Source organism: Mustela nigripes, chromosome 5 (assembly GCF_022355385.1).
Source record: "Mustela nigripes isolate SB6536 chromosome 5, MUSNIG.SB6536, whole genome shotgun sequence".
Lineage (NCBI taxonomy): Eukaryota > Metazoa > Chordata > Mammalia > Carnivora > Mustelidae > Mustela > Mustela nigripes.
In genome coordinates this window covers 138,294,977-138,316,552 of record NC_081561.1, presented here as the reverse complement: position 1 = coordinate 138,316,552, position 21,576 = coordinate 138,294,977, and the positions used below count along the sequence as shown (strand labels likewise).

General features: G+C 42.5%; 1 protein-coding gene across 1 annotated transcript in view; it reads left to right on the top strand.

Annotated features, from left to right (window-relative positions):
* The window catches only part of NOX3 (NADPH oxidase 3), a 56,425-nt gene that overhangs the window by 8,689 nt on the left and 26,160 nt on the right, over positions 1-21,576 (top strand). The window contains exons 5-10 of the mRNA XM_059399290.1: positions 1,703-1,848; positions 4,382-4,563; positions 7,868-7,997; positions 13,087-13,179; positions 15,153-15,406; positions 21,382-21,541. Coding sequence (XP_059255273.1) covers positions 1,703-1,848; positions 4,382-4,563; positions 7,868-7,997; positions 13,087-13,179; positions 15,153-15,406; positions 21,382-21,541 — 965 coding nt within the window. The remainder of the gene's footprint in view (positions 1-1,702; positions 1,849-4,381; positions 4,564-7,867; positions 7,998-13,086; positions 13,180-15,152; positions 15,407-21,381; positions 21,542-21,576) is intronic.

Below are 21,576 nucleotides of genomic sequence, written 5' to 3'. Positions count from 1 at the left end.
CTCTGCCTTCTTAGCTGAACTTCAACTAAAGGCATATTTGAAGTGATTTCCAACTTTAAGCCTGCAAGAAAATGTGAAAAAAAAAGAAAAAGTATTAGCAGGGAAAACAGTACTCCAGTAATGTTGCAGCTACAAACAATTAGGTGACCCTTTCTCCCTTCTTGTAAATTCATTATCACTCAGCAAAATCTTATTCAGTACATACTGGTAGTAAGCAGTGTGCCAAGTGTTAAGGTTCCAAGATGAGTAAGTCTTGAGGCACGAGAGTCCATTGGACAAGATAGATGTAAATAAATACTCATAACAGGAGTGTCTAGGAAGTGTTATAATTAAATCATTGCTGTATCATTGGCATCATTGGTGCGGTGAAATTGAAAGATACTTGATAGAAAACAACTTTTGAGTTGGGTCTTAAAGCACGAAAACAACTTTGCAGGTCATAAAAGGGAATGGCTCTGATCAAAGAAAATCAGGGGACAGAGAGTAAAGCTAAATAGCAGATGGTATTTCTAAATACATCTGCTCTTAGGACCACAGGGACCAAAATGCCACCAGTATTCTCAGAAGTCTCTGCTGTTCCTTTTTCCTCCACTCCCCACACCTCAACCCACAATGTACAGCCATGGAGGATTCCAGAATTTGCCTACAATGTGTAGTGGCTATATGAAATTAGCAGCCACTGCTGCTTTTCATGGTGGGGCGGGGGGAAGTATCAACTGGGAAGTTATCTACACCCTGGGTAATGAATTCTCATTTCACACTTGAATCTGATCCCAATGGCTGGTATCAACGGGTCACCCAATAGAGTTTTCATTTGCAGGAAAAGCATCAGGAGGAGGTCCTTGTCTGGATGTTGTGACTGCTAGCTTCCCCACAGATTTTACAAGACAGAAAAGAGTGGCATTGGGCACAGACTCCTCAGGCTAAATTATGCTGTGTTCCTGAGCAAGTTCTCTTCATTTAGAATTTAGACATCACCAATTCTCAGAATTAGAAAGCTGAGTTTTCTTCTTAAGAATATACCGAGAGGATTAGTTCTATAAATACTAACTTATTTCAATCCTCTAGGAATAACACATGCAAAGATAGTGTGTATATGTGTATGTGTAGGAGTGAATATACATATACACTGAAATATATAAAGGAAGAAAAGAAAATCTAATGTCTGAAAGAGAACAAAAACTCTTCCCTGGTATCTATCCTATCTGTCATAGACACAGATGTCCGTGGATATGATACACAGTACTCTAGAATAATGCTCTGTGATTGCTCGGAAAATATATTACATAAGAGATGAAATATGGAATCCATAGACATATGTATAAAACAGAATGTGTTCTATATATAATATGGAATTTTATATATAATGGAACATATATATATATATATACATATATATAAAATTATGTTGTGATATCCTAATACCTCTTCCACTTACAGAATGAGCATATGTTTATAATTAAATTATGGGGAATTGAGATTTACTTTATTTCTTCCTATAATTAAAATGGATGTGGCATACCTTTAGAACAATTCAATCCACCCTATTCAAGACACTGGGAAAGATGCACAAATAAATCACTCTTTGGAGATTACACAAACCAGAACAGAGAAACTTGACCATAGAGGCATTGCATTTCTGAGTAGCCACAAAGGAAGAGATCCGTATGGACCGTGTCTGATCTCCCCTCCTCAACCGTAGCCATCCACATCGTCGCCCATTTGTGCAACCTACAGCGTTACCACTGGAGCCAGTCAGCTCAAGCAGAGGGACTTCCGGCCGCTCTTTCCAAACTTGGCGACGCCCCAAATGAGAGCTACCTGAACCCCATCCGGACCTTCCACACGGTGAGTCCTTGCGTGCTACCCAGTTTCTCATCTGAAAAGTCCTTCCTTTTCCCGTGGCGCTATCAGGAACACTGTGTTTCAAAAGCTATTAATAAAAGAGCTGGAGAGGAGTTTCTGCCAAATCAATTTCACCATTTTTTTAAAAAGCTATTTTCTTCATAAATGTTGCTAAGAGGTTATGAGCAAGAAGAAAAACTGATACCACTTAATTAGTTTATAGAAAAACATAATAAATACACCTAAACAGAAAATGCAATAACCTGTTAAAACCCTGATATTTTAAATTTGAAAGCCGCTCGTGATTAGATGCATTTTTGTGGGTGGTGGTGTTGGAATCATAAAGAGCATGACGTGCCATCTACATCCAGGGATTAAAAACTGGATGTCTTCATCTTCAACTCATAAATTGTTTTTGGATCTCTTCTCCCATACAGTATGAAACACACATGAGGCTGGCCAATCTGCCAAATCAGATACTGGGCAGAGTAGCTAATTTCCTAATCAGGCCTGCATGGCTAGTGACATCATTCATGCTAATTATTTGTGTGCATGGAGTGGCAGCACATGTGGGAAACAAAACCAAAAATGTAGCTCCAGAAATCCACCTGTGGAGATAAAGATACTCCTCTCCTTTCCTCCACGCTTACCCCTTTTGTCCTGGTTGATCGAAATATCGGGTCACAAATCACCCCACTGGAATAGGCATACGGCGTGTTGAACAGGCTTAAAAAAATCAGTATTGTTCAAGAAGAATCCAAGACAATGCACTCCAGCCGTGGAAATATCTCTCTCATGACCGTTTTGCCTGTGCAGCCTTTTTTGAAGAAGGAAAATTCAGTCTCTGGGGGAAAATTCTTCCACGGCATGTCCCTAATTATCCTAAGATGATTTCCAATATCAGGCCATTAATCAAGGAGAGCTACATTTTCTTAGCAGACAACAATCAGAAGCCCAAGTTTCAAAGTTATAAGTCAAAAACACAGGTGCCGTAAGCCTGTGGGAAGGCCTTGAGGTCCCTCGTTTGAGCCACAGCATTTATGTTGGCACCTACTCGGGTGAACACTTTTCCCCCACTAAGTGTTCTGGGGCGAACGCTTTTCCGCACTGAAGCTCATTGTTACAGGCAACCAAGAATAAACCTCCGTATTTTGAAAAGATGATAGAGTGAATAATATTTATTAGAAGGACTTTGAAAGCAATTTAACAAGATAATTAAGTTACTCCCCATATAGTTTTCTCAAAATTTTAGAAGTAATATACTATGTAAGCGTTAATTAAGTTCAAGAAACCCTCTACTTTAGGGTATTTGGAGAAAGATCAATAATATAAATTGGTACATTTGGAGAAAGTACCCATAACACCAAGTGTGCATTATGGAGTATTTTTAAAGAGACGTAGTGGGATTACTATAGAGGGTACACGGCTGCGCAAACCAGTCTACAAAAATATGTTGCAAGAAAAGGGAAGTGGGGATTTGCCTTAATAAGCAAAGAAGGATGATTTGAAATTAGCATAGCCTATGATATAAATGGATTTCTAAAATGCCTGAGTACACTTGCAAAAAAAAAAAAAATCTTTTAAATGTTTTAGACATCCCCCTTTCCATTTTATTTCAACTATTTGCTCTATGAAGGAAAAAAAGAAATAAACCAGGAGAAGTCCCTACCCAAATTACCTTGAGATCTCAAAGCAGCCCAAATTAATGAGATTTTACTGACAAAAGATACAGTGTGAGTTTATTGAGCTCACGGTTGGTCGTCTCAATGATAGTAACACAACGTATGAATACTAATGACTTGGCAAGGGTATGGAAAACTCACAGTAAATACAAAGTGCTTTGTGATTCATATTCTAAAAGGCTCTTTAACCATCCCTTGCATTCACAGGTCAGAATGCCAGTCTTTTGGCAGTGTCTACCAGATAAGAATAGCTGTATCTTTATTGATCACCTAGGATTTACAAAGCCTTATTCCAAGCCTCCTGAGGTGGCATGAAAGAAATGCAAGTCATGGTCCTTCCAATTAAAAAGCAAGAGCAAGGAATAACTACCAGGGGAACAGAATGTGCAGCTGCCTTATTAGGAATGCCCCTGAGGGATCTCTCCAAAAAAAAGTGTTTATTAATGTTAAAATGCAATTAGGCATGGCAAGCCACATTTTTATTTTAAAGATTCAAAACTTGAGACTTGGATTTATTTTACAGTATTTTATCTTAAAATGCATTTTCATATATTGTCTTCATTTCAATTCAACGTAATATCTTTGACAGGAAGGTTGGTTTATACAGATGGAAAACATGTAAAGGATTCAATTGCGTTTGATGAAATTGGAGCAAAGCAAATGTGTGCCATCAAGCAGGGCAAAGGATAGGACAAGGAAGCTCCCCTCTTGAGTCATATGGGGACCCCTTTTTGAGGCTAATATGCTCCTGATAAGAACACCTTGAATTACTCCCTGCATGGACTCTCAAATAATGACCCTAAAATGGAAAGGTAGAACAAAGATGTCAATGTCATGGTGCTTGTTTCTTTTAGAACACCATCACCGAATCGCTAACAACCATCGCGGGTGTTACTGGCCTCGTCCTCTCTCTGGCTTTAATCTTGATCATGACCTCTTCCACCGAGTTCATCCGACAGGTCTCCTACGAGTTGTTCTGGTACACACACCATGTGTTCATCATCTTCTTTATCAGTCTGGCATTCCATGGGGCCGGGTAAGTCCATAGTGTGCTCAGAGTATAAGATTTTACATCTGTGAACCTCAAAATCATCTTAGAAAGCCCTTTGGATGGAGGAATATGACTGGCAAGGACTAAAGAACACACAGCAGGTATGGAAAAGAGCATCCACTAGGGCAAACACCTTTTTTTTAGTAACTGAAAATAAGCAACATAGATGATGAAGTAATATCTTTATTTTTCTTGCTAACTCTGTTGGGAAGTCTTGACATGTTTATAAGATGCAGAAATTTTAATGAATGCTGGAGAACAATAGATCTGTTTTTCATTCAGAACGTATTTTTGCAATCCAAATTACGTTAGTCAGGATATGTATTTCGGACACCCAGATGTCATTTCTGCTTCACCAAAACCACCTCCTGGGAAAACCGGTATGGGGGAGGGAACAGTGTGCCAGATGGCAGTCAGACCAAGGCTCTACCACTAGTCATCAGGGTGACCATGTGCAAGTCCTTTTAATTTTATAGACCTGAGTTTCCCCATCTGACTTCCAGGATTCCTTCTTGCCTGAACATCTCATACAATGCCATTCCGGTATTCAACACTTGCATGGTGCTATTAATCTCTCCATCAAGAAGCTAGAGTAGCAGCTGAAATACAATGTTTTAGTCCTTCAAATAGTCTCAAAATGACTCTGGACCAAAAAAACAATTGATGCCTGTTCACTAGTTTGTCCCACATTAATTATTTCATAAACTGATGCTCTTTTTTCCATTTCACAATTTTCAGAGCACATTCATGTGCATGATCTATTTGATCCCAACAACTGTCCTGTCCCATAAAGAGGGTGAAGTTAGCCCTATTTTGTAAGGAGGAAGCAGGTCCGGGGATTAAGTGAATGCCTCCAGGTACCAGGACGAGTAAATGCCAGAGTCAGACGTATGGCACCAGTCTTCAGACAACCCAACATTTTCTGGTGACAAGCCCTGCAGAACAGCTCTTCACTGGCTGTCTGGGGAAGCATTTCTTACACCTGCAGGAATGTGCACCAGCCCATCCCCTCTTGTGTATTTTTCTCCCACCTTTTTGGCTGCTGAGCATGAAGGGGGCTCTGCTTCTGCCCTGACTTGGAAGAGCCTGACCACAGAGACCTTGGGACCTGGCCAGGCACAGAGGACACAGTGATGGTGGAGCTCAAGGCAGGATGGACGGGGGCAGGGGGGGTGCATAGGGAAACTCTGTGTGATTCACCTCCACCACCCCCCTACACCCCACACAACCCCCTACACCCCACACACTCCCACCCGTCGCTAACTGCTCCCTCAAGCTCAGCCCTCCACTTCTGATGAAGGTCACTTCTGTTGCCATGGCCTAAGCCTGACTAAGAGCTCCCCACCATCCACCAGCTGGTCTGACCCCCAGACACTGTAGAAGGAAGCACTGCCCCCTCCCCCCAGGGTATACGTTACCCTGGGGAAAAACTACCAATTCGTCTGTTCATCCTTAGAATCCTACTCAGTCAATGGTCCTATGTATGCAGCTGCCTGGCTAACAGCTTTCTAGTCTTTAAAATCGGCAGTTGGCTCTCCTGATGCTTGATTCCACACCCTGACTCTTTTTATTTTGTGGAGCAGGGTGGATGGTCCCAAAGTGCCCCACCGCAAAGATGGCCAGTCGCCCTTTCTCTGTGAATTCTTCTGCTGATGCCGGAGCATTAACCCTTACAACACGTTTGAGAGGCTCTTCGTAGTCCACTTGGGTCTAGAACTCCTCGTGGCAAAAATCATGCACGTGTCGCCCCGGATCCTGCCTCCTCACATTCACACAAGAGGACTTCAACGGGCCAGTGTTGCACTGGAGATATTTTTTAATATCCAAATAGCATTTCATAAGATGAAATATTTTAGTCATTTTAACTTAGTTGAAAGGCTTATTTTGGGATAAGGGCTTCATTTAATCTTCTCAGCTTGAAGTATTCCACAGCCACTGTTTACAGCAAAAAGTAATTTGCAAATTCTATACAAAATGCCAAGTAAAGGAGGATTATTGGAATGTGTTAAAGCCCACTAATCTTTCTATTATGGGATAGCATAGATGAAGACATAACTTTTTTTTTAATTTTTAAAAAGATACTGCATTTGTGAAATGTTCCAAAGTTTAGATAATATAGAGAATGTTATCTAGAGCTTGAGAATGATGGTGTTAAAAATTTACGGAATCTTTTCGTCTGGTTCCTATCTATTATTTGCCTTTCCCATGTCTGGGCTTCAACTGCTCATGGGAGATTCACAGATAGCTGTACTCATCTAACTCAAAGGGGTGTTTTGGATGCCTTCCACATCACAGACTGGGACAAAGGCCAAACTGTCAGTTCTCCAGGCTGAGGTCTGAGGTCCTCAGGGTCATTGACACTCCCTCCTCCGGTGCCTGGCGATGGAAAAGGGGACATGTTGCTTCACAGGTTACAGGTCATGAAACTGGATGATGCTAAAGTTTCTCAGTCTGTGAGTATATAAGTCAATGTTTTTATTCATAAACACCTAAGAACTGAGCAACTCCCAGATTGCATGACCTCAATTCTTAGGCTTCACAGCCCGGTGCACCGATGGGTAAACCGAGGAACTTGTACCAGAGCAACTTGTCAAAGGTCAGTCAGTGCTGCCTTTGTGGCAAATATAATATAGCAGGATTACAGGACTCTTGATCCAGTGCTCCATTCACGAAGGTAGTCTTCTTTTTTGCTCTCAAATTCATCATGTAGTCCTGAAGACATACTTCCCACTGACCTATTTTGACCCTGTCAAACACTACGCCTGCTAGTGGTCACTGGGGAAAAAAACATCATTATTCAGGGCACTTCTGACTCCTTCACTTGAAAACTTCGAGGTACTCAGAAACAAACCAAAAAGGGTAGAAGTTAAATAAATCTGCAAAAGACCCAAATAGTACAAAGTTAGCCAATTAGCCCGAATCAGCAATCAGGACGAGATGTAACCTAATTAAATTCAACAGTCTACAAAAGGATGTGTTCAAACAATTTCCCTTCATTATGAATTCTCTAATATAGACACTTTCAATTTAACACAGGATACCGCAGAGGGGCACTTCTTTTCTGGGATCTTCAAAGTTACTTGAAGCTTCTTAAATTCCTATTTTTAAAGATGCTGAGAGAAATGAGTGACAGCCTGAGTTTCAAGACCCTTGAAGTGTTATTCCAGAGCCCACTGTAGAATATATTGTAGAATATATATCTGTGGTATCACCAGACTGCACAAAATCAATTTTAAATATTCAAGATTTTGTTTTGTTTTGTTTTGTTTTGTTTTGTTTTAATGGCAAGTCGGATTGTTCGAGGCCAGACTCCTGAGAGTCAACTGCAGCACAACGTCACCTTCTGCAGAGATCACTATGCTCAGTGGCAGAAGGTGGCCCCATGCCCCGTGCCTCAATTTTCTGGCAAGGAGCCTTCGGTAAGAGTGAACCCAAGAGCTTTTAAAAAATAGCTGTCTCCATAGTTAAAAGAAGTAGAGCTTTATCTGCTTGAGAGAAAGAACAGCCCATGTCACCACTAGACAAAGCCAACTCTTTATTAAGTGTCCTAACGGAGAAATCTAGTTATGGATCATTTTAAAAGAGGTTCACTGCCAAAAGCGTTCTGTCCACTTTGAAATGTGCTCCTGCACTCGCATTTAACTGTGGATGTCTGTTATGGCAGAAGGCATAGCACCGAAACTGCTAACGACCCCGTCTCTGGCTTGCCATCCTCTGCTCTGCAAGGTCAGCTCCCCATCCCCCTGCAGAACTGCCTCCGCCGTTCTGGAAATTAATAGCACCACTTCTCCAATGGATGTTAAGCAACAACCAAATGAGGAGAAGCCTGCCCTCTTTATTGAGCTTGCCTTCTTGCTTCCGACAACTTTGGGGATCAAACAAATGGGGATATTAAATGCATTTATTTCCTGTTCTCATTAAGCTCCCATGACTGAAATAATGATGGTAGACAAAAGGAGACCTAATTCATTAGAGTGGACGGTAGCATCCACAAGTTCTCAAAAGTAAGATTTCCGGTAGCATAGGTAAATAGAAGTAATGACCCTATTCGGTCTCCTCGGGATTCTTCGAACAATGCAAGCCGTGGGGCAACTGGGTGATGCATAAAAGTGAATCAATGCAGCTTCCAGATTAAAACTAGAAGGACACAGTGTTCCCAAAATATGTGTCATTAAAAATGGAATAACAGTATGTAAATGGCAGGGGATTCAGGAAATGAAGTCATCAGCTTACGAGGACTCAAAGGATGGACTTTTTCTAAAATCCTCGAATATATTAAATTAAGCACTGGATTTTAAAAGTGAAAACTGCTAGGAGGAATGTTTAAAACCGAGAGAACTGGAATAGATGTGCCCATTAGACTGTGGTTCTTTTAATGGTCAGTATAGATTGTCTCTGTCTTAAACTCAACTATTGGTAGCCACGACCCAGCCTGCATATTAATGAGGAACACGAATGCCTCTCTAAAATCTTCAGCTACCTCGTCTCCACAAAAAAAAAAAAAAAAAAAAAAATCAATACTCTCCCACACCTAATGAATACAGACCAGATCCCGCTCCGCAGCGGATGCTGACATTAATTATTATTAAAAGGGGGGAACTTACCCATCTCTCTGTTAACTCTCCCCTGCTACACCTCCTTGCGCACCCAAACTCATGTTGTCACTCTTTCTCATTATTTTTAATGGATCCTGATGCAAAGCATGTGTGGGCTGTGTAATTACTGCTTGGCTGAATGTACAATATTCTCTCTGATGTCTTATCGACACTGAATCCAGAAGGCATCCCAAGGACAAGGAAGGGCTCCTGCGCTCCGCTGCACCACATCTCCCCGTCTCTTCCTCTTTGCCTCTCCTAACTGACTTCTCACAGTACTTTCCTCGATAGAACATTTATCAATCCACCTTCAGTGGTGCACTACCGTCCATGTTAGGAAGGAGAATGCTTTTTGTACATCACCGCGGAGATACCGCACTGATCAAGGGAACCAGTTGTTCCCTTAACCCCCTTCTGTCTCTGACCCACAGACACATACGAGGCTCCAGAGTTGAGAGCTCTTCTTGGAACGTGTTCTCAAAAGAAGCCTGGTCTTCCTTAGCCAAAGAAGCGCCTTATTTTACTTAATTACATCAACAATTGACAATAATAATAATAATAAGGTTAAAGCTTTTTAACTTATCGGGGCATGATGTCAACAGTAGAGGAGGAAGCTTTAACCGAGTGAACGTCAGCGTAGCAAACTTTTTCTAAACGGCTGTCATGTCCTTGCAGTTGCGGTAGATGCAGGATCCACAGACATGACTCTTTCCCCTGGAAATCTTATTGTCTAGAAAAAGAGGCTGTTTATAAATGTAAAATAAAATCAGAGCCAGCGTGTTCTTATTTTCTGGTAGGAATGAAAAACCAGGAGTGAAAGTGGAAGAAACAAGTTTCATTATGGCAGCTTTTAAATCAATGGAACTTTATTTCCATTGTAAAAAATTCACGGTACCGTGACTCTTTGAGTATTTTTGGAGAAGAAAAACTAAAGCGAAGAAGCCATAGCATGTTTGAGCATAAAAGAAACTTCGATGCTAAATAGCTCCACCACTTTACATAACAGGTGGAGAGTCTGTGGCCCAAGTTTTCGTGTCTTCCCTGCGGTCACAAAAGGCATTCCCAGGAAAACCACATCAAGAAACCAGAGCTTCTATGGCCACGAACTCTCATCTGTCCTCTGTTCGGCATTCAGTCTGAAACTCCGGGCTTCTTCCGCCCCTCACTCTGTCCGCTCTCTGCGGCTCTCCATGGGAACACACCCCTGACACTGTATTTATCTCTGTGACTAAAGCTAAAACGTGTAAAAGCCCGGAGGAAACCCAACCAATAATTTTCTCCAACTCTCTCATTTTACAAAGCAGAAAATTTGAACATTAAAAGGCCCAAGATTTTCCACAAGTCATAGGTGGAGGTATGGTCACTCCCAAGACCCAAACCACGTCTTCTGAGACAGTTCAGGCACCTCCTGCTCTGCGCCCTGGCCTCCTTCTGTCTTTGCTCACGCTTCCTATCCCAGTCGTGTGCAGGATAACCTAATGCTCACCTCTGGCCACCTCTGGCCACCTCTGGCCCTCACTCCCTAACTCCCAGAGGCTCCAGGAGTATCACGGTATACCCAAACTGTGCTTTCTCCTCCCGGAACAATTTATATACTAGAGCAGACACAGAACTGAGGACTCCTAGCTTACATTTTCCTTCCTGACTAACCACACAAAGAAAACTAATCCATCCCATCTTTTTTTTTTTTTTTTTTAAGCTTTTATTTATTTATTTATCAGACAGAGATCACAAGTAGGCAGAGAAGGAGGCAGAGAGAGAGGAAGGGAAGCAGGCTCCCCGCTGAGCAGAGAGCCCGATGCAGGGCTTGATCCCAGACCCCTGCGATCATGACCTGAGCCGAAGGCAGAGGCTTTAACCCACTGAGCCACCCAGGTGACCCAATCCATCCCATCTTTATCAACATGGAAGAATCCGAGACCGTGACAGATTTGACACCCTCAAAATGAAGTGTGTGATGTCTAAAACTTTCTACAATGGGCATGAAAGATTACTTACAAAAGCACATAGATACTATGTGAGTGTTTTTGCAAATATCTCTCTAAGCTCACATAGAAAGAACTGCATTCTTGCTATCCTTGCTGTAAATATCCAAAGCAATTCTCAAAACACTTTGTGGTCCATTCAAGCATAAGAGACTGAAGGATTCACTCCCTTGGTCTAACCCCATCCTTCGTGTCTACCCCTTGCCAACTTCTCCCATCCTCTGCTCATCATACCGGCTCACCCACCGCATAGGTGGACAAAAGGCTTCATTCTCTCTGCTATTCTGAACACGTCACTGAGCCCCACTGAGGCAGAAAAGAATAAGTGGGTCAAATTGCTTTGTGTTGCCTGCATAAATCGAGCCTTTATCAGGCCAATAAGAGACCCCCAGGGAAAAAGCAAGGAGGCTTGATGTAGGTGAGCAGAGGTGCCATGCACACAGACCCAGCAGTAAACAGAAGAGAAATACACAAACGAGGTAACAGAAGCAAAAATAACACTGAAGGGCTTGTCACCCGTACCCAGAACAGACACAACAAGAGAATGGGTAAGACTCACTAGCATAAAAAAATGGTGCATCAGCTAGAAAGGGTTTAGGGAACATGAGTTCAAAAGGATGAGACAGCCTTCCTGCTCGGAAGGTAGTGTTTTAGTAGGAAGATTGTGTGCACTTAGAATCCCAAACAGAGAATTAGGAGAAATTATGAAAGGCTTGAGTTCCAGTCCTGGCTCCCTGGGATCGAGTTCTGTCTCCCTACACTACGCCACCTGTTCCCACAAAATCAGGGGGTTTTTTTGTCTTTAAATGAAGAATTAGGTGAGATTTCAGAGAACTCTTAACATCCTAAAATTCAATGAATTACTGAGTCTCTAATGTTTTGCAAAACAAGGCTCAGCAGCAATGTCAGCCCACGGGACAGAAAGAAGCACGATTACGTGATAAGTGCACAGGCCAGGCAGTCAGACCCCTCCGGGGTCATGTTTTTCGGGTGCACCTGTGGGACCTGGACAATCTGTTTGATGTTGCTTCACCTCAGAGTCCTCTTCCTGAAACCAAGAGAATACGGTGTGCCTTTTAGGGTCGCTTGGTATCAGACCTAGTATAAGTCTTCAAACATCAGAAGTTCACAGTCCCTCCCTTCCAGGGGAAGAGGACACCTTACATCTGTGCACAACACTAACACAAGACTAGCCTGCTGGCAAACTGACCATCAGTAATTCAGATTAGTCTCATAGAAGCTTAGCATAGGAAAGGATTTACTAAGAATGGAAATGTCCGTTGTCACAATCATCCAGAAGACTGTGGAGGATTTTGTTCTGATTCTATAAACCTACATTTAAAGTCCTGAGACACTGCCTTTATGTATTATTCCTGATAACATTGGATATGCATACACGTGTGAGTGTGTATGTGTGTGTGTATGTAGGTATGGGCGTGTGAGTGTGGGTGCTTTTTCAGGCAGAATTCTGACACATTGTTGGCCCAAAAAACTACTATTGAAAATGTTTTTATTTAATTTTCCATGTCCTATTTTGGCTCAGGAATGTAGCTCTGTAAGCCTTTGACTTTGGCTGAGTTGGGAGCATTTATGACCCTATCATATGTAACATAAACATCAATCTGCTTTCCTATTTCTTTGCAAATTCAATTATTTCTAATTACATAAAGGCATCATTGATCAAGTAAGCATAAAAACCAATACAGAAGAGTTTAATCTCTTAAATAAGCTTGTAGGCTTCAAGGAATAATTGAATGTTATAGAATTTAATACAAGGAGATATCTTTATTGTTGATAACTGGCCCAAAGTTAAAGGAAAATGTCTGAATCCCATCACGTTATGTATTGATTTGGTTCAAATTGAAAATATTTGGTTTCTATTTTCATTTCCTTTTCCTCTCTCTCTCTCTCTCTGCTGTTCTCTACAGGCTTGGAAATGGGTTTTAGGCCCTGTGGTCCTATATGCGTGTGAAAGAATGATGAGATTGTGGCGGTTTCAACAAGAAGTTCTCATTACCAAGGTATGCGTGTAGCTTTATGTCTGAATAAAAGCCTGAGTGTAGATGAAAATTTTTTATTAGCCCAAGTTTTTAATTTGCCATTTTTATTGCAGAACTGTCTGTAATTTAGAGGCCCATCTTCTGTTCTAATGATTGCTTGTATCCCGCGCATCTTTTAGTGTGACTAATTTTACTGAAGGCAGAGATCAGGGCTCTGGGCTGAGACACGGAATTCTGATAAAGGTTACGGAGCCACCCAGGAATCGTCCGTTCGGCTTTTTATTTCAGTTTCTCACTGGGGGTTGGGGAGGATGGGCGGGGGTGACGGAGTCAACTTTACATCGTCCGTGGTCACTTCTAGTACAATCACTTCCTTCGACACGTAAAGATGGTGATTTTGCACACACACAAGGAATAGACAGACATTTTCAAAGGCACACACATCCCCTCGGAGCTACTGAGCAGAGGACAGAGAACAGTCGTCCTCCGGTTCAGAGAGAGAGGGAGAGCGAAGGTTGGGGGGATCCTAGTGAGTGAGAGCCCCAGGGAGTGTTTTCCAGTTTGCCCCTCCCCCCAACAGCTCTCTAATTTTACCACATGCTGGAGGAAGGCATGAGTAGCTAGACCAGGAAAAGATGTGTAAGACCCTGAAAACTACCAAAGACCGTGCCCCCAGTGTGTTAAATGTCCAAGAAGAAATGGTCCGCTAACCAAACCTATATTGCTAATACAATATGAACAGAATCCTCTATCTCCTTAACTGTCTTCATGAAAGCAGATGCACAGAAATTGCTTCATGTTTCTGTTTTAAGCTGTTTCCGTGTTGCTGCTTTTAAGTTAAGCACCAAAGGATATCAGGCTACGTCAAAAGCCAGACAGTAAAACTTCTGGAAACCCACTAGAGCGGTTACTAGGGAGACAATTTAACAGCAGAATCAGAACAAATATCAGTAGGGAGATGGGAAACAGAACTAATGATTAAAATGCTGTGAGATTCTCTTCCGAATGGAAAAATACTGTCACAGGATCTAGATATTTGCTTTTGCTCCCTTTCGCCTCCAGCCACAAAAGAAGACATCGGAGCCTAGAGAGATTTCTTTTCAGGAAACAAGATGGAAGTCAGTTCTTTCCTTCCAATAAGCAGCACGTGGCAAGTCTCTTTAGCGATGAGAGTCTGCCTGCTGCTTCCTACACCTCAAACTCAGAGCCTGAGCAGGACAGGGGATGAGACCTGACTAAAAACAAAACAAGATGGGGGGCGCCTGGGTGGCTCAGTGGGTTAAAGCCTCTGCCTTCGGCTCAGGTCATGATCTCAGGGTCCTGGGATCGAGCCCCGCATCGGGCTCTCTGCTCAGCAGGAAGCCTGCTTCCTCCTCTCTCTCTGCCTGCCTCTCTGCCTACTTGTGATCTCTGTCTGTCAAATGAATAAATAAAATCTTTAAAAAAAAAAAAAAAAACAAGATGAAATATTTCACAGTGAATCTGGAGATAGTTTTCCATTTAGAATGAGACAACAACAGGGTTAATCAACCAGAGATTGAGAAAAGACACAGATCGTTGAAAACAGTACCAAATAGGGCCTACGTTTTAAAACCACGGAGACAGCTCGGAGGGTCTTTTAATAACTGTAAGCATCATTAAGTGCAGGATCTGATATGCTGGATCCTACTGTCTTGATCCTGGCTAACGGAACTAGCAAGAGCTTGGCCCTTGGAGACGTAAAGTCACGTGTCAGACAGCACGTGGCACCTGGGTGCAGCTACCCAAATTTGGGATGGCACTCTGAACGAGATAAGCTTCACGCTTGCTGGAGTTGCCAAGCCCTATATAAAAGGCATGGCAAAGATCCCTGGAAGGAAATAGAAAAACGCAGATGTAAAGGATACCTCAAAAAAGCGGATTCTAAAATTTAAAAACCTCTGGTGGAACAAAAGCCATTGTCTTCTCCCTTCACCTGAGAAAAAAGAGAAAACGACTGTCGTGCTCTGATTTAGGTGGTGAGCCACCCGTCTGGAGTTCTGGAACTTCACATGAAAAAGCGTAACTTTAAAATGGCGCCAGGACAGTACATCCTGATCCAGTGCCCAACCATATCCCGGCTGGAATGGCACCCCTTCACCCTCACCTCCGCTCCTCAGGAGAACTTCTTCAGTGTCCACATCCGGGTAGCAGGAGACTGGACAGAAGCTTTATGTCAGGCCTTCGGGGCAGAGGGACAGGCCTCGAAGGAGCTCTGGAGCCTGCCAAGGTAGGAGTCTGTTTCTTTTTTACATATAACTTAGAATAGTATAACAAGGCAATATCTTTATTCTAGATGGCACATTTTAATATTTTTTTTTAATTTAAGGACCTATATAAAGAGCATAATTTAGTGGATTTCCAGTAGAAGCAAGTATATTTCTTTAAAAAAAAAAAAAATTAGAATGTTCGACCAAGGCAGACAGCGATCCAGGAAGAAGGAGCATTGTGCTTTCTCAGTTCCAAAACAACACTTGGCTAATTAATTATATGCAGCCCGCGATGACTAAGACAGCCCTGTGAACTTTTTGCTGTTACAGTCTGAGGTCTTTACGTTTGTTATTTTGGTCTTCCTGAGGAGGAGTCTTTACAGGCAGAGTGAGGCTGGAGAAAGAGCTGAACAATGACAGACTGAAGCTCGCAGAGTGATAAAATGACCAGATGGTCAAGGAGGTTGCACCATTCAGTCTGTCGGTGCTACTTGTATGTGTGCCACAAGCACCAGTGACCCCTCATTAGGCGCCAGAAATAGAGATGGCAAAACGCTGCCTCCTTTCTCTAGAACTTTGAGAGGCCGAATGCCATCAGCATCAACCTGCAGGCCGAGGATTTAATGTCGCTGCAAGGTCGATGTGCGCAGGGTTGGTCTGGGAAGGGTGGAGAAGCACGCATGACATCCATATTCATTTCCTAAGGCTGTGGTAACAAACTGGGTGGCCAGCAACAGCAGAAATGTATTCTTACCCAGTTCTGGAGCTCTGGGGCTGGATCTAAAGGACCACCGGGCTGTGCTCCATCTGCATCCTCTGTGGGGGGCGCTTGCCATTCCGGGGGGTTTGCCAGCAATCCGTGGCCTTCGTTGGCTTGCGCTTGCAGCAGTGACTATCCTTGTCATCCCATGATATTCTCCCCTCTCATGTCTGTGTCTCTGTGGCCTCTTCTTGGAAATCTGAGTCCTGTTGGATTAAGGGCCCGCCTGCCCCCTGTATGAGCTCATCTTAACACCCCTATTTCCAAAGCAAGTCACATTTTGAGGTACTGGGGTTAGGGCTTCAACCTGGCAACAGGGGGACATGATTCAAAGACAACATCTTATTCAGACAATCCTGGGCCCCAGTGTCAATTACTGCTCCTTGGCCCCCTTTGGCAAACAGTGGTTGAAGTTGGTTGCCATTCTCCCAGCAGGAACCTAAGAAGCAGGCCAAACCCATGTTTAAAGCCCCAGGAAAATGGACACACATAAAAGGGTTAAGAAAAACATTTTGGAAGAATTTGACATTTCAAAAGGAGCATCAAGAGATTCCTTCTCCTGCCATCCTTGGAGGGTGTCAGGAACTACTGAACAGTGGCCACAACCATAAGAAATTAGGTGGTGAACGCTGTCAGGCTGCCCTTAGAATGGAACTTCCTGGGGCAGGGCACTGCCTGCCCTCCCGTCTATGTCCGGTGCCTGGAACAGTGTTGGACATATACTGCACATGGAGGAAATATTTAATGAAGAAATCAATGAATACCTAGACTTAGTGTGGATGTTTTAGCTCATTTTTAACAAGTATTTACAGGTGGCAAACTAGGCACTAGAATCAATGTAAGGCACAGAATCTAATCAACGTACTGTCCCTTTTTCCTCCCTCTCATGGGACACTGAACTGGGACTGTAGAGCTCTGGGCTTGCTTGTGTTTACTGGCTAGGAAGAGTCACATGCCTTCGTTTCAAACATTGAAACTAAAGAGTGGTATGACAACGACCCAAGTGTAAACATCATCTGGTCAGACCAGAGCTCCACGTCAGATGGCAACACCCAACTGCTCCTCCACTTAAGACCTTGTCTTTTTAATCATGGAACGGAAGCAATGTCACAACATTCTAAGATTCAGAATGTAATGCAACTGCTTAAAATCAGGAATAAAATTACACACACACACACACACACACACACACACACACACACACACACACGTCCCTGCCCTCCTTTTGGCATTGCCAAGATCAACACTTTCATCCTGTTGCTAGCCTTGTCTCTACTCTTAATGTACACAGCTATCTGGTCTATCAGCCAATCTTAGCTTTCACAAACCAGCTAGCATTTCAGCCAATACCCCAATGAGAGCTTGGAATGTGCTTCTCAGGAGTCAATAGGCTTACCATCCCTGAGGTGCCTTGTCAGCTCACAGCCTGACACGGTATACCCTGTCCCCCTCCCCCAGGCCTCCCTGGGTTCCCCCGCCCCATCTCAGCCATTCCTGCAGCCTTCTTGACTTTCTCCTACACTGAGCACACTCTCCTAAGCACCTTTATCACTGCTGTTCCCTCCACCTGGAACATTCTTTCCCAGATTTCTGCTAGGCTGCTCCCCCACACCCCCCCATCCCAGGTATTTGCTCAAATGTCTCCTAGTGAAGTCTTTCCTTCCTGACTCATTTGAGACAATGACCCTCAATGGAGTCTCAGTAATCGCTTTGTCTTGAGCCCTACTTCATTCTTCTGCAGAGTACTTATCACCATCTGACATGCTAAATAAATATCTGCTCATTTGTCTGTTTACCATATATCTTTCCACATTAGAATAGAAGTTCCATAAGAAAAGGGACATTATCCATGTGTTTCACTTTGTTGTCTTGTCTTTAGTGCCTAGAATAGGCCCTAACTCTTAGCTGGTGCTCAATAAATATTTATGGGATGAATAAAACTGAGTTGTTGGAAACAGTGCTTGAGTTGTTGGAAACAGAACTTGTTAAATTCATTTGACCTCTGCTTCTATACATGTGTAGGCATATGTATTAACAGTAGAACCGAAAGAAACCCTACAATTTCTTCAATTCTTCAATATATGAAGAATCAGAATGTTATTGGACTTCTTGAATGATTTTATCTCTTAGAGTTGATTCAATTTTGAATTCAATCAAACATATGGGAGAGAGCACTATAATTTTTCACTGTTTTGAACCCAGAAGGGATTTAAACCAGCCCCAGGAAAAAGGGGCACAGGGGCGGCTCAGTCAGTTGAAGCGTCTGACTCTTGGTTTCAGTTCAGGGCATGATCTCAGGTTTGTGGGTTCAAGCCCTGTGTGGGCCTCTGCACTCAGCAGGGAATCAGCTTGAGAGTTCTCTCTCTCCTTTTCCCTCTGCCTCTCCCCGCTCTCCAATAAATAAATAAACCTATAAAAAAATTTTTTTAACAACAACAAAAAAAAATACAAGATTTTGTCTTCTCAGGTAAAATGGAGGAATTTCTCAGAAATGATGCTAGAGTTTTCAGTGGTTTAAATTGCTGCCTAGACCAAGGACACCAACATCCAACAGCCTGGGGACAAAGCCCAGTTTTGGGTGTGATCTTAGAGGGTGTATATAACTGATGACCTTGGTTTCCTTATCTGTAAAATAAAGATGATAATCGTATCTAACACTTTGTTTAGGATTAAATGTGACAGTCCTTATAAAGCCCTTCACATATTGCATAGTTTAAAAAAAAAAAAAAAAAGCTTAGTTGTTATTATAAGCAAACTAAGAAAGATCACCTACTGCAGAGAGGTCAATGACAGTGATGATTGACAGGGAGAACGTGTAGATGAGCAAAGGCAGTGGGTTCAGAGAGTCAGGGTTGGAGGTCAATGAGGTGGGTGGGTGTGCGCCTGACTCGAAGCGAGTAACTGTGCCGTGAGGATGCTGGAAAGTCTACTCATTTCCTAAGCTGCATCATTAGGCTCTGTGTGCAAATCAAAGAGGAAGTTGCTGAGTGCTATAAGCAAGAATTTGTGCAAAGGAAACCAATTCAGGATTGCGAGAGGTCTTGAGAAATGGAGACATTTTTGTCCAAAAAAACAAAAAACAAAAACAAAAACTCATGGGGCGTCATGATAGCCACAATCAACCATTTAAAGGCCTGAGACAGGAAAGGGAAGAGACCTAGTATGTGTTTCTCAGGAAGGTGAATGGTGTGAGTCGTCAGAAAACAGATTTCGGTGAGACATGAGAAAAACCATCTCCTGCTTTGAACTCCCTCTGCACAGAACAAGGTGCCCCGCAATTTAACATCAGAATGGGATCAGCTCTAGGGGTTGTGGAAAGGATTATTATATTAGCAGGGAAGTTGGACTAAATATTTTCTCCTGCCTTTTTCAGCTTAGATTCTCAATTCTAATTATGTGAAAATGTGTTTATTATGTATTTCTGTGGATTATATGACACAATTCTTCTTTGGGTTTCATTATTATCTTTTCAAATCAATGTCAAATAAATCCCAAATACAACTAATTATAAAAACAATTAACAGTAAGACATTTTAATCCTTGGACAGTTCCGTTTTTTCTCTCTCGATTCCCCTTATCTAATTATTTATAAACTAATCTACGGTGGGCTGAGATACTAACCCTTTCTAGTTAATGACCTTTTATTTTTATTCTTCCATTTCCATATATCAATATGTAATAAAGCCTTATTAATTAAGATTAACTTGAGGAGAGTTAATTTGAATTATTAGGAGGTCTGGCATATGGAATATTTAAAAATAAAACCCAATTGAACTTTCATGAACACATAGTAAGCCCAAATGGGCCAACCTCGGGTGCCTACAACAGACACCCCTTAGGGAATGGTTATGAATAACTTAGAAGCCTTTTAATTAGCATATCTTTGTTCATATGTAAATGTGTGCTTTTGGAATAGTTGAGGTTACTTAATACATTCTGCTGACTGAAATATTTTAAACATCCCCTTTACAATTTATTCAACGAATTGTTATGGAACAGCTCCATGCCAGAGAGCATGCACAGCCCTGGGATGTTGAGGGGAGCAAAGACAGACCTGGCTCCTCCCTCCAGAGAACTTGTGGTCCAGTGATCAAGACAGATGCAAATCAAATCATGCACACATGCCCAAAAAACTGTAAAATTATGAATGCGATGAGGACTCCAGAGGATAGGCACATGAGGCTATAAATTATATAAGAGGGGATTTAGCCTAGTGTAAGGGGCCCAGGGCGCTTCCCCAGGGAAATGATGATTCAGATAAGACCTAATGAAAGGATAACAGTTAACCAAGTCAGGAGATCGGAGAGAAATTAGGACAGAGTATTTTCTGGTTACTTAGGTTTTTCCATGCAAAGGCCCTGGGGCAGAAGGCTGGTGCTGTGTATTTTAGGAAATGAAAGAAAAGCCAGCGTGGAGAGCCGGTGTTGAGAAAAGGAGTAGAATCCAGGGGCTGGTCTATTCTGGACCACATTCAAGATAATCGTATTCACTCAATAAATATGCTTCACCCTTACAAAGAAAAATTTGCTAAGCAAAGACAAAACATCAGTGCCATTCTAGGCAAAAACCCAGATTTTTAGTTCGCATCATCTGAAATAACAAGTTTTAGAAATTCCATATAACTGACAAGTTATCTCAAAATCACATTTATTCCCAATGATTGGCTTCTAGACTAAAATTATATGGATGAATTAAAAAAAAAAAGAATAAAAAAAATAAAATTATATGAATATACTAAGAGGTGGAAATGACTAAAAACAGGAGAAGCACAGTAGCAACAGGATAGATAAGCCTTTAAGGCACTTTCTGCTTCTGCTTTATTCCTCTGATAGCAGCTGTAGAAAAGAAAAAAGAAAAGGAAAAGAAAGAGCCAAAGCCAAGGCCTCTTCCACCAGGCTTCATGATGCTTGGAGCCAAAACAAGGGTCTGAGAATTGTGAGAGCTTGCTACGTGGGAGAGGCATAAGCCCAAGTCAGAGAAGCAGGCTTTGTCCTTCCGTGAATGGCACCTGGACTGTCCCGTGTGGTCATCCCCCATCTCTATCCATAGAGATAGGCCCCCATTTCCCCCTGCTAAGTCCGTGCTCCCCAAACAGGGCACCCTCAAGGACAGAGCCAACCCCCTGCGCACCGTTGCAAACACACCCTATAAAAGGCATCGGTTGAGGATGGCTTTGTTTTCCGGAGCAGAGCGTTCTGAGTGTCACAGGACCGTGATTGCAGGTTGTGATTGCAGGCTGGCGGTGGACGGGCCGTTCGGAACCCCACTGACGGATGTATTCCACTACCCAGTGAGCGTGTGCATCGCCGCGGGAATAGGGGTCACTCCCTTCGCCTCTCTTCTGAAATCTATATGGTACAAATGTGAGTCACAAACCCAGATGAAGCTGAGCAAGGTATGGAAAAAATCATCAGTTCACACTCACATGGA